This window comes from Orcinus orca, chromosome 2, assembly GCF_937001465.1.
Source record: "Orcinus orca chromosome 2, mOrcOrc1.1, whole genome shotgun sequence".
NCBI classification, from domain to species: domain Eukaryota; kingdom Metazoa; phylum Chordata; class Mammalia; order Artiodactyla; family Delphinidae; genus Orcinus; species Orcinus orca.
In genome coordinates, this window is record NC_064560.1 from 125,705,434 (window position 1) to 125,718,249 (window position 12,816).

A 12,816-nucleotide genomic window follows, 5' to 3' on the forward strand; every position below is an offset into this window, starting at 1 on the left:
TCATCTCTTCTAAGAACTTGGAGTTTGAATCTGGAACATTTTGCCTGCCATTTAGCTTAGATCGTTTCCTTGCCTTTGGTAAGGTGGAGAGCCTAAGCTTATATAAACCCTTTAATGGAGTACGGATGACTTGTCTGCCCTATCCAAGGTAACTCGGCATGAACAGTAATGAACTTTAGGAAAATGATGTTGAAATTACCCATCGTGAACATCAACTCTTAAAATTAATATATTGGGTTTGAGCAAATATAGAACAAGGGAAGAGTGGGAAAGGATTAACTTAAATTTATTAATGCCAAGGGGAAGGAAGGTAACAGTTCCTGACCCTCCAGCTGTATCCACAGTTCGGTCAGGAACAGGCTCTGCCGGAGGCTAGTGCCAGCGCTACATAGTCTGTGGTTAATGGAGGTGTCTAGGGAGGGGTGAGCACATCAGCTGCTCTAGTCTCCTTTCCTTCCCCAGAAACGAGGAAGTAGTCATGTATTGTTTTAGGAGTTCCCCTGCCCAGACAATCCTCTCAAATTTGGAAGCAATCAGGTACAAGTTTTCTTTTTCCTTTTCACCTCCTGGAGTCCTGGGTTTCCCCACATCTCCCCTGCCCCTCCCACTTTTCCACAGTCCAAGGGCCAGAGTAAATGAAAATACAGCAGCCACCCAAGCGATGGGGACCATGATGGGGCTTCAGTCATCACCATCTTCGCTGGAGTCTGAGTTGGCTGGCATCATAGGATCATCAATGAGTGAGAAGTCCCTTTCTGAGCTATCATAGCCCTGAGATAAATCATCATCATCATCTTCATCCTCATCGTCCTCATCCTCCTCAGGTTGCAGTGGTGGCAACCTCAAGGCAGTACCAGAGGTGGTAGTGGCTGGTGAAGAAGGGTAGCCAGTGGCTCTCAGGCCTGGATGGTGATGGTGGTGATGGTGGGGGTGGGGGTGGTGATGGTGGTGATGAAGCATGGTGCTGGAGTCTACATGAGGGGATGATGCTGCACCACCCATCACAAACGGCATAAAAGGCAAAGACGCAGAAGTGGCACTGCTGTGACCCAGAGATGACACAGACTGCAGGCCACTACTGCTGTGCTGGAAGGTATTATGCAGAGACAGGGACCCAGTGCCTCCACCCTGCATCAGGGCCATCATCTTAGAAAGGTCTGGTCGCATCCTACGGGCCCGCTTCTTGCTGCTGTCCGGTGCAATAGGCCCTGGCAAAACCCGGTTGAACACTGTTTCAGCATGATGACCCTGGGAGGAAGCAACAGAAGATAGTAAAAAGAAAGGAAGGAAAAAAACCAAAAGTCAACAGAGTCCTAGCATACAAATGCTTTTTCACTGAATCTATCTTTAGCAGGGGCAAAACTAGTCAGATGAGGCTTGATGGTAATGGGGAAGAGGAAAAGCAGGATGTAGCTGGTTGAAGCAATATAATGCTGAAGCCAAGAGCAAGGATTTTACACTGACACTCATGTGAACCAGAGCTTTGATTTTTTTCCATGACTACACTGTACCTTTACTCGGGCCAACCGTTTCAAAATTATTCACCTTTGTAAATGAGCGGCCTGAGTACGACAGTGAATGAATCAGTACTTGCACAGTATGCTTTACTGATGGCAGGCTGTTCACATGATCTTACCATGTGAAGTACAGCATGACAGTATTGACATTTACAATACTATCCTTCATTATTGCGTCAGAGTGGGGTAAACTCAAGATAGTCCAGATTACGATTCTGGATGTCTGGAACACCAAAAAGATTATGGGGTAGCTCCTTACCAAATTTACTAAAATACGTTTTTTTCCACATTGATACAAAAACTTACATATCTGCTGAATTTTAAATTGCTTCATCTAGATGGTCTCACTATAAATTTTGTTTAAGTTCTCTGAAGCTGGAACTTACTACTTTGCTAGACCTAAGTACAGTACTGGGTAAACTGGCAACAAACTCAGACAATTAGTACCTGTGTCTCTGGACTTGCCCAATCTAAGCCTGACCTTTCTGACCTGGAGAAAACAAACATCTCAAAACTCTATTTGTTTAGGCTTTAAAATGTCACTATAACAGCACCAAATCACTGTAGGGTCCGGTAATGATATAGTGCTAGATACGCCATCAATTCTGCAGTAAGAATTCTGTACTAATCACATTATAATTTTCTGTGATTTCCTATGATCTTTTTTCTTAGAGTTATCAACTGACTGTAAAGAAGTGCAAAAGTACTTGAGGTAAAAATAGGTAATCCTGGAGGAAAAGCCTTCCTTACAGGCTGCTCTATAATGTTAAATTCAAGACAGAGAAGGTATCCTCGCCATCAGCCTCCCACATCAGCCATTCTGTGTATTACACCCTTGGTTCCATGGAGGCTAAGAGGGTAAATTAAAACACTCTTCCATGGTAACGATATTTATATGAAACCACTTGCACCAATATAAAAATAATAAATAAGCCTTATAAATTCACCTCACAAATAAATATATATTATGTGCAAAATAATGTTCTCAGAATTTGTTGAATGCAAAAGACATATTTTTCATTTGGAAATTAATTTTGTTAAAAGATAAACCATGTGGTTTTATGTATATATCACATACATATAAAGATATATATAAAAGATCAAATGGGAATGATTAGATAAAGTGAGTAGACAAAGTGCTAATCCATTTTAAATGCTTACCAAACCAAACCATGATTTATATATGTTTATATTTAAACAATACGACTATTGTCCAAAGTAAGGCAAACAGAGCCAAGAGAAACTTTTGCAGTTATATTTTGATGGAAAGGATTATGGGTTCTTAATCCACCAAATCTATAACCATGATAAAAGTATAAGTACATCTGAAAATAATGGAATTAACTCATGACCAAAATTGTTATTATAAACTATAAAACATGATTTCCTGTCTTTTTCCATTACTGGCATATTATTAGTAGTTCTCAACCTCTTCTATGTTGGGAAACTCCATGACTGTTTTCTTTAGTAGGTCCCAAATCACTGCTTTTTTTTTCTGGCTGCATTGCATGGCTTGCAGGTTCCCCAACCAGGGATTGAACCCGGGCCCTCAGCAGTGAAAGCGCAGAGTCCTAACCGCTGGACCGCCAGGGAATTCCCCAAATCACTTCTAAAATATATAGAATCATAAAACTTTTAAGAGATTATCTGCTTCAAAACCCTCAACTTTTCAGGATATGCAAATTGAAAAAGTTAAAGGATCTGCCTAAAATCCCCTAGTCAGTAGAACAGCGGGATAAGGCCTTGAATTTTCTAACACGTTAATAATTCTTCTTTTTTTTTTTTTTTTTTGCGGTACGCAGGCCTCTCACTGTTGTGGCCTCTCCCGTTGCGGAGCACAGGCTCCGGACACGCAGGCTCAGCGGCCATGGCTCACGGGCCCAGCCGCTCCGCGGCATGTGGGATCTTCCCGGACCGGGGCACGAACCCGTGTCCCCTGCATCGGCAGGTGGACTCTCAACCACTGCGCCACCAGGGAAGCCCACTAATTCTTACATTTTAACATGCCTAAAGTGCTAAAGTTAGCTTTTAGAATTTTATGCTGTTCTAGAGATGACGATGCCACAGGACTGTAAAAATACCAGTAAAAATACTATGGTTTCTTTCTTTGTGAACTGAAGATAAATTTTCTCAAACATACGCTGGAAGAAAGATAAATAACATTAAATAATTTCTCTAGTCGTATCTAGTGTGGGAACAGAGTGCTAATACCTCAAGTCTCACTCACCCTTTTTCCATTCCTAGAGTTAGCTGTCTGTACTGGTTCCATTCCCAAACAGTTCAATTCTGCCTTATTATTTTTTTTACATCTCTGCCACTTCTGTTTTCTGCGATCCTCCATATACTGCAATAGAAAAGCTGCAGTTATCCTAAAGGAATAAAAAAATCTTCTCTGGAGTAATCATTAAGGTACTAGTGTCTACTTTGACCATAAATGCTTATTGTGTGGATAAATTAAAGATTAGTCCTACTGGAAAACTGCCATGAAGCAGACTTCTCCAAAAAAATTAGGTCATTATGTAATAGTTCAATGGTAAATATTTGCCTAGCATTTAGTTTAACAAGTACTGTAACATTATTTGGATCCTCACAACAACTCTGTGAAGTGGGAAGACTAAGTATAATTACTCTTATTTTGCTGATGGAGAAACAATGACATAATATATGGCATGCTTCCTCCCTCTCACACAGCTTAAATACCAAGGGAATGACTTTAAATCTTGCTGCATGGAACTGCCACTCACCGCTAGAAATCGGGGATCGACAGCGAACTCTGGATGACCCTGTAACCACATCTCCAGTTCAGCCCGGCGAGGGGCATCCTCACCCACCAGCAAAGTCCCATCCACCTTATTGATGACAGGGATCCGGGTCTCCAGGTCCACATCAAGGTGATTAGGCTCTTCCATGCACTCCACCTCCAGCTGCAAACCCAGAATCCACCCCCATGAGCACATACTCTTCTTTTGGGTAGGGAGGGAGGGGGAGCAGAGCCAATGGTAGCCATAAAATAGTATCTTCTACTCCCTCAATCCCAACTGCCTTCATCAATTACTGGGAACAAAAATATTTTATCTAATCATCATATTAAAGACTTTCTCTACCACTTACCTCAACCAGCTTCTTTCTGTTCCCTTTCTTCTTATGAAAAAGAGGATGTCCATCTCCCATTACTCCATTAGCCATCAACTTGTGCTTCTGGAATGTTAACTTCAATCCTTCTTCCTAGGAAGACAACCCACCCACCCAAGACATCATATGGCATGTTTTTAAAATAAAAATCAAGTTTAGGGGGACTTAGGGTAAGGGTCATCCTCTGGTTCAATGATGGTGAGAAGAAAGGCCATTGACTAATGGGTAGAAATTAGAAATACAAGAAGACACATAATTCTTTCCTTAGATTTCATTTCTTGACCTAGTGCCCCTCAGGTAGATTTAAGAGAAGTAGAATTTATCTCAACAACACCCAATGCAGGGAAGAGATCCCCTACCTGGTGTCTCAGTATTAGCATGGCAACTCATCACAGGGGCAAAATCCTGATATTCCTGTCACATACTAATTTCAAAAAATTTTCTTATTGAGTACTTAATGACCAGCTGCTAGGGTTGATTAGGGAAGAGCATCAGGAAAAATAAAATTTTCCATCCATAAAACAATACTGATTTAATTTCAGTAGGAATGATTCCTTTTTATTTTTAACTTAATAAGGCCCATAATACTTGGGCATCACTTTAATAGCTTTTCCACAGTTTGATTTCAATTTTTAAAAACTAGGTTTCTAGGCTCCAGAAATGAGCCACTCAAAAGAACCCTTGTGTCAATTAAATTTCTTTTAAAGATATGGTTTCTTTTAATCTAGTCCTCAGGAGATACAAGTCAAGATAAGATCCCTTCCTTTAGTGCAGTGACTTTTCCTAAATGGATCTTTGTGAGCGCTTTTTTCTTCTCCTCTCATTTTTAAAGTCAGTGGACCAAACGAGCTTAGTATTATGTTCGGACAGCTAGTCAGCAAGAATTACAGACTCCTTCCTCACTTCCCAGTGCCTAGATGCTCAGCTTACATCTTTGATCTGAACTGTAAACTCCTTCTCATCCATGCCTCGGCGAAGTCTGGTGAACTGAGCTGCTGCTGTGGTGACGGCGGACACTTCCTCCTCTGCCATGGAAGCTGCACTGCTACTTCGTGGTGTGGGGACCGGAGAGTCACCATATTCTCCTGGAGTCAATGAGGGACTGTCTAGCAAGTGGTTGCCTGACCCCAAAATTCCTCCTGTTACCATTTCTTGGCTCCGGCGGCTAGAAGGCCACTTCCCTGAGAGTACGGCCTGGCAGACGAGGTCAATACGGTTTATCAGGACACGATCCTGAGTGGGGAAAAAGAAATCAGTTAGGGCCTGAGTACTAGCTATGCGATCCTGTGACAAAAAATAGTTCCATCATTATCAGGTTAATTAAAAATCATAAGTCAGACAGGAGGGAGGTAGGAGTATCAGATCCCGAAGTCAACTGGGAAGAGTTTCACGAAAAAGACATGTAGCACTAAACACAATCAAAGAAACCCAGAACCATCTATTATTCCTTGTTCTCTGTATATGTCACACTGTATTTTTAGACTCGACATATCCAGGAATGAGGCTGTTACCTTGGGCCACTCAGAAGCTCTTTGTCTTTCTTGTAGCAGCAGCAGCTCAGGGGTCATTTGTTCTCCATCTTCATTTGCGAATCCATCTTGGGACATAGGGAGGGACAGGAGACTTTCTTCATCATAGAGCTTTGAGCGGGACCGGTCAGCAGCTAGAGAGCATACGGAATGTGTGAGCAAAGGTGGAAGAATAAAGTTATATAGGAATGGTATTACATGGGCTTTAAATAAAGGCCCTAAGAATAACAGATCTCCTTCGATATTCTATCAAATCAAAATCTGAATCTCAGAGGATGCATTTAGAAAAGAAGGGAAAGAGCAGGGGGGGGAATGGGGAAGAGGGCCAACAGCCTGTCACATGCACTCACTTAGCTTCTCTTCCTTCTCGTCCTCACTCTCATCAGTGCTGGAGCTGGAGCTGGATGAGGATGAGGAAGAAGAGGATGATGGTGACAGCTTGCTCAAGTCCAGCTCAGAGTCTGAATCATCCTCATCCTCCAGTTTGACTGGTGGAACACTCCGGGAAACCAGAGGGGTAGTATCAGAGGGGGCTACTCGCATCTCATAGTCTTGTGGGGTTGGTCGGCTCCTGGCCACCACCTCATGCTCTAGCTTTAAAGTCAGACTCTCCAGACTGGGGACCTGGGCAGCTGTCTCCTCAGGTGGCTTTTCAACAGGAGCATCTGGGCGCAGGGGCAGTGGTGAGGCAGTGCGCGAGGTATACTGCTGGTGTAGCAGTGGAGTAGAGCAGCGTGATAGGGATGGAGCTGGTGCTCCTGCCTGATGGTTCTGCATATAATTCATACGGGCAGCCAGAAAAGAGAAGTCTGGGTCCTGCATGATGTTGCAGTCTGTTTGGCTCACCCCATGGCGGGCTGCCCCTCGTAGAAGCTCCCCATCATGCCGAACGGGCTCCCACCATTTAGGCAATTCAGGACCTGGAGGCTGACATAATGCCAACCGATCTTCCAAAAGAGGGTGGCATAAAACTTGTTCCCGTAAGCGCCGAAGCAATTCAATACGGTACAGAGTCCGTGAGGCCCTTTCCTCAGTGATGGGCTCAATGAACAGATTAGGGTCTGGGGGTTCTGCAAGAGATAAGGGTGGAAGAAGAAATGAACCAAGAGTTGGTTCTGTCACAGTCCATCCCCACTCACCCAAGACGCTTCAGTCTTGCTTACCATCTCCAGCTGCTGGGGGAAGGCGGCACACTTGGCGGCACATGGCCACAAAACCATGGAAATACTTGGTAAGGCTTTCATCTGTTTTTTTGTCCAGTCGGGCAAAAGTGCGGAATCGATCCCAATGGAACTGCATGGTATCGGGGTCATACTCCACACCAAAGGTAGAAACTACTCGATAGAAATCAGTTTGTTCACGCCTTGTCCATCTACAAAGGGAAGAGGAATCAGGCAACAGTGATCAGAACACAGGGAATGGTTACTTCTTAGTATGGCTTAGAATATCTGAATGCACAAAAAATGAAAGTTGGGGGGAAAAAAAAAAGCCCCCGAAGACAGCAGAAGAGGTAGGAAGAGGTACTCTGTAACATGTAAGAATTTAAGAATTAGCAAGCTGAGGGGGAAAATGATGCAAACAACTCAATGAGGATGCCTACATATGAGATCTTCCTGGGAGTTATGATTAAGTGTGGTTTTATGTCGTAGAGGTGTAACAAAGACAAAAAAGATGGTCCCTCTTAGGGAATTCCAAATAATCCTTCCTAAGATGCTTTTCAATATAGGGCCCATAGCCGAAGACAAGCTTACAGCTCAGTTCAAATTCCCAGCCATATTTTACCGTTGCTGTTTCTCCCGCCGTGCAATTTCTTTTAGCTTGAAGGCTGCCTCACAGCGCCGCCTTCTCCGATCCCCACGTTCTGCAGCCTCTATCTTCATCTGTTCTCTCTTGTAGCTGCGCTGATAGGCTGTTACTAGGCGCCGAAGCCTAGCTGTCAAAGCAGAGCCTGGAGGCCAGAATAGATGGCCTGGCTGTTGGGTCACCTGGGCTGTGGGCAGCAAAGTAGAATAAACAGGAAGTACAGGAAAGGTAGTAGAGATAACTGGTATTTCAACCCACCCAAAGGCAAAGCTCTCTGGTATCCCAGGAAAGGACAGAATTCAGTCAGTCCCCCAACCCCACCACCCCACACAAAATTATACTAGTTGACTTAGAAGTTTACCTTCATCTCCATCTATAACTGAGATCTCCTCATCCATCATCATCAAGGGATCACCCTAGAGAAGATCCACCCCACAGGATGGAGAGGGGAGGAAAAGGGGTAAAATTGGCACTCTGAAATCACTTTCTCGTGTGTGTCTTTCTATGGCACCATGGGATCCAGAAAATTTTCTCATGAAAGGAACTCTCACAGAAAATTGGAAGCAACCAAGTAAAAGAATATGAAAATAAAACCTGAAAAGTCAGTCCTTATCAAAGGCTTGAAGACAGGGGGACTCAGGAATTAAGTAGTCAAATAATATACTTCATTGTCCAGCTTGGGTCCCACCTCCTCCACAAAGCCATACCTGATCTCCCCCAGCTGGTGTTAAAATCCTTTCCATTAATACTTTATAGTCTCAAATGGTCTTTCCATTTTGTCTTATAAATTAATCAATGTACTTCATGATTCAGGGAATAGGAGAATACTATTTAGTAACAGAGAAAAGCTGGACTCAAATGAGAATTCCTCACCTCATCATCTTGATCCTTTGGGGGACCCTGGAGTGGTTTATATTCAGGATCTTCACAATCTTTATCAAAGTCAACCCTAAAATCATCCAGAGGCGTGAGAAAATGACAAAGTTCAGTTCTAAATTGTTTGACTTTAAAAGAAACACTTTGACCAGCACATTTCCTTTCTCTTACTAGCTCTTTTTATTGTTTAACCCATTTTCCCCCTCCTTCCCAACTAGTATTTACTTTTATTACTTCATTTGAATGGTCTATGCTTGCTTATTTTTACTATTGATACTTTGCTCTATTGAGTAGAAGAATGATATAATAAATGATTTGCAATAAATAAACAATCCAATTTCCTTTGAGGGTCCTATACTAGGCAAACTGACGTTGTGATCATCAAAGAGAAATCTCTCAATCACAAAGGACTGGGAGGGTATTCATGAGCGAAGCCAACTATTTCACATGCCCCTCAGGTCTCCACGTGAGAAGTTTTGTTAAACTCATTGGCACCCAAACCAGGGCAACAATGCCCTACCTGGTGGCTCAGTATTAGCATGGCAACTCATCATCGAGGCATGTATCCAGGCAGAGTAACACCTTTATGTGTCAGCCGCCACTGGGAGATAAACCAGGGCTAAAATTTCCTGAGGCTCTATCATATAAGTGGCATGGGATTGCTGCATGACTACTACCTTTCAAGAGAACCAGTTATCCTCTCAGCTACTATGGCTGTACAGAAAAGCATTGCAAAGAAAACTGAATAGAACATCAAATAAGCCATTTGGGAATAACATTAATTTTCACCCTTAGTTGCATCAGACTGCAATGTATGGTTTTAGGCCAGTATATGGAGACCTTTCTGCTGGTCTCACTATTTGTTAAGAGTTTATCATTCATGAGTATAACCACCATTAAGAATCCGAATGGGTTCAGTCAAGGCTAGAGTTATGTTATCTCTTAGTACAAGCAACAAATACCCTTCATAGGGTGGACACAAAGCTTTAAGAGAACTAAACACTAATGCTTACCCTTCCACTATGTCAGAAAAATTATCCAACACTCGATGTTCTGCTGCAATGGCTTTGTCATCTGGTCGGCCAGCCTTTTCTAGGAAGCACAAGGCTGGGTCTGCCCTCATAGTATTATATTTTTCATAGCCTAGAAGAAAAAGAGCCATAATTTGAAGAAAATCAGAGATTCATTTTGCTTTTATGTAAGTAAGCTTCGTATGCTGCTGCAATAACAATGTGGGCTACTTTGGTATCATAATGCAAAATACAGTGAAAATTTTAACTTGGATAGCTGTTGGGTTATAGTACGATATTTAACATTTCTATAGCAATTTAGAGTCACAAGGCGTTTTATCACTAGTTACTGAAAACAGGAATTTAATCGGTGTTTATAGAGAATGGTAATAGATTTACTTAGCCATTTAACGGGTAATATTTTATCATCATTCTTACTATCAATACACAAGTGAGGAAATTTTAAAAGTTTAAATCATTTAGAACTAGGTCACACATTTTCAAATAAAGGATAAGAGATCTGCACCTGCAAACAAACAGGCACTCTGAATGTTTGATGAATGATGAACACACTTCAGGATGTTTGGACTCTTCTAAAGCCTCTGTGTCTTACAAGTAAATCTAAGACTACAAATGCTCACAGTTTTTCCTATCCAATTAAACATGTCAAAAACATGAATTAAGTGCCACTACTTTTATTTTATAGAAGTAAATGTGAAAGTATATTAAAAAAGAAATGATATTCCAATTCACTAAGTCACTAGGCTGGAAGTTAGCACTTACTGCTTTTAATGCCTGGAATTTGTTATTAGGCAAGACTGAAAAGGGAGTTTTCTCCCTTTTTATACTCTATTTTTGTTTTACTCAAGCATGGTTGTTCACAACTATGTGAGAGTAACCGCTGAATATTTAGACAAATAAGATGTTATACAAGAAGAGCACTTTCAGCAAGCCACAGGAAAGTGATACAAATTAAACATGGTTATTATTAACAAGAGTGGACATGCATTATTTCCCCGGACTGTGGAAGCTTAACTTAGATACCACTACATACAGATCGGTAACAGTGATTAGAGAACAAATGGGAGACTCCCTACCTTGGGATTTAACTATCCATCTGGTCTTTCTTAAACATTTATTCATAGGAACTAATGGCTCTGGATATTTAAGGACTAGTTTCCCATTCAAACATAATTATTGGTCATTGAGCATTTTGCTAAATATCCCATCTGTGGACATAAATCTACAATGGGAAAAGAACAGACTAAGAGCAGATACCTACCATGCTTAAAGACTCCAATGAGCAGGGACTTATCAGCCTCACTGTCCCACCATGTTGTTGGAACCTCCAGCTGATCCACTACTGGGAACCATATGTCAATCTCACTAAAGGTATAAGAGGCAGAGTCAGCATAGCAATGCAGGAAATTAAAGTAGACAATCCTTGGGAAGATTATTACAGGTATCTTCTTTTATCTATTAATTTAAATGGTCATACATCTGCCTATTTCCTTCCACTGGTATCAAGAACAGCTGTCCCTCAGTATCCACAGGGGATTGGTTCCAGGAGTCCCCCCAGATACCAAAATCCATGGATGTTCAAGCCCCTTATATAAAATGGTGTCGTACCATGAATACAGTTGGCCCTTCATATCCATGGATCCAAGTAACCATGGATCAAAAGGATGCAAAACCCATGGATACAAAAGGCCGACTGTACAGGACCGAAGACCTGATATACAGATCTTAATTATCAGGTATCCCCAAAATTGTTTAGAATGAAATAAGTACACCAATCTTTTCTGGAATAAGCCATGGCATAAAGAAAAATACAGCATAACTTTACCTGGCAATAGCACCCCCTAACACCTTCTCTGCCTGGTCTCCAATAACCTCCTGTCTCAGATAGTATAGCATTCGTACCCGCAACAGGACCCTAGAAGGGATAGAGAAAGAACTGGCTCAATAATAGTGTAGAAAGCTTGAGGTGGAAAATGCTTTAGTATGTTAAATTCCATCCTTACTTGTTACACTGATGTTTCAAGTGCTTCTTATAACTCTCATCTTGGAACAGAGTATCAGGGTTATATTTCCGGATCCAATCTGCCTTATGGATATCAAAAGTGCTTTGTGACTTTACTTTTTTCCCCTTGCGTCCACGGGGCACAGGGATAGACAGACCTGGGAAAGGGGATACATCGAAGACTTGGATTGAGAAAAACCCTTGGACCTGAAGAGGATTAGGTAACCTGTAAAAAGATGAAAAGCAAAGACTTGATAATCACCTGAATGATTCTGCAATTCTTTTGTCTTGCCATTTTCAGCAGGGCTAATCAAGTCCCAGATGAAGCCTTTGATATTTTCATCCCCACGATAGTGTAAAAGACAGTACACAAGGATGGCCCGGCAAATCGTTTCCACATCTCTTTCAGTCATCCGTCGCTTGAAGCGTCCATGAGACAGAATATCTCGCCACCGTCCCCAACTTAAAAAAAAAGCCAAAAAAAGAAATTATACTGATATTTTCCTGGGGACTCTAATTCAGTGATATTCCCCAGTCCCTCAGAATCGCGTTTCCCAAAAGGTGGGAGACAAAAAGATCTTGGAAAAACATGGTAACAGAATAAAGTTTTTCCCATTATCCCCTCTTTGACCATAGCCTCCAATTTGAAAAGCAAACTAGGTGTCTATCAGGATGGAGATGAACTACCTCTGATGGCAAGGTGGGTTCTTACCCATATACCAGGAGGTGCTTTTCCACCCGAAAGCAGTCAGTGCGCCCATAGGTATGATGACGGTCATGTCGGCGAGAGCGTGGCCGCTCATCATCTTCACTTTCCAAATCAGAGAATTCCACTAGGTCATCATCTTTCAGAGTGCTGAAGTGGCGGGTCTGTTTTCGTACTCTAGGTGTGTCAATCACCAAGTTATTCTATGCAGAGAACAAAA

The 12,816-nt window shown here is 42.0% G+C and overlaps 1 protein-coding gene and 2 non-coding genes across 9 annotated transcripts in view; all 3 read right to left on the reverse strand.

Moving 5' to 3' along the window:
- Window positions 1-270: 270 nt before the first annotated feature.
- Window positions 271-12,816, reverse strand: part of CHD8 (chromodomain helicase DNA binding protein 8) — a 56,645-nt gene continuing 44,099 nt past the window's right edge. For 4 of the 7 annotated variants that reach the window (XM_033435952.2, XM_033435955.2, XM_033435953.2 and 1 more), the window contains exons 22-38: window positions 12,603-12,799; window positions 12,153-12,352; window positions 11,892-12,072; window positions 11,714-11,803; window positions 11,150-11,253; window positions 9,871-10,000; window positions 8,855-8,930; window positions 8,343-8,397; window positions 7,961-8,168; window positions 7,342-7,550; window positions 6,529-7,248; window positions 6,161-6,312; window positions 5,580-5,882; window positions 4,629-4,742; window positions 4,262-4,441; window positions 3,745-3,861; window positions 271-1,248 (exon numbers count right to left, since the gene is read on the reverse strand). In XM_033435952.2, coding sequence (XP_033291843.1) covers window positions 682-1,248; window positions 3,745-3,861; window positions 4,262-4,441; window positions 4,629-4,742; window positions 5,580-5,882; window positions 6,161-6,312; window positions 6,529-7,248; window positions 7,342-7,550; window positions 7,961-8,168; window positions 8,343-8,397; window positions 8,855-8,930; window positions 9,871-10,000; window positions 11,150-11,253; window positions 11,714-11,803; window positions 11,892-12,072; window positions 12,153-12,352; window positions 12,603-12,799 — 3,603 coding nt within the window. In that variant the 3' untranslated portion in view covers window positions 271-681. The remainder of the gene's footprint in view (window positions 1,249-3,744; window positions 3,862-4,261; window positions 4,442-4,628; window positions 4,743-5,579; window positions 5,883-6,160; window positions 6,313-6,528; window positions 7,249-7,341; window positions 7,551-7,960; window positions 8,169-8,342; window positions 8,398-8,854; window positions 8,931-9,870; window positions 10,001-11,149; window positions 11,254-11,713; window positions 11,804-11,891; window positions 12,073-12,152; window positions 12,353-12,602; window positions 12,800-12,816) is intronic. The other 3 variants (XM_049705472.1, XM_033435956.2, XM_049705473.1) reach the window with 2 other exon arrangements.
- Window positions 4,938-5,047, reverse strand: LOC117202937 (small nucleolar RNA U6-53/MBII-28). The gene has a single exon (XR_004485476.1). It is a non-coding gene; the product is annotated as a small nucleolar RNA U6-53/MBII-28 (small nucleolar RNA).
- LOC117202936 (small nucleolar RNA U6-53/MBII-28) lies at window positions 9,307-9,416 on the reverse strand. The gene has a single exon (XR_004485475.1). It is a non-coding gene; the product is annotated as a small nucleolar RNA U6-53/MBII-28 (small nucleolar RNA).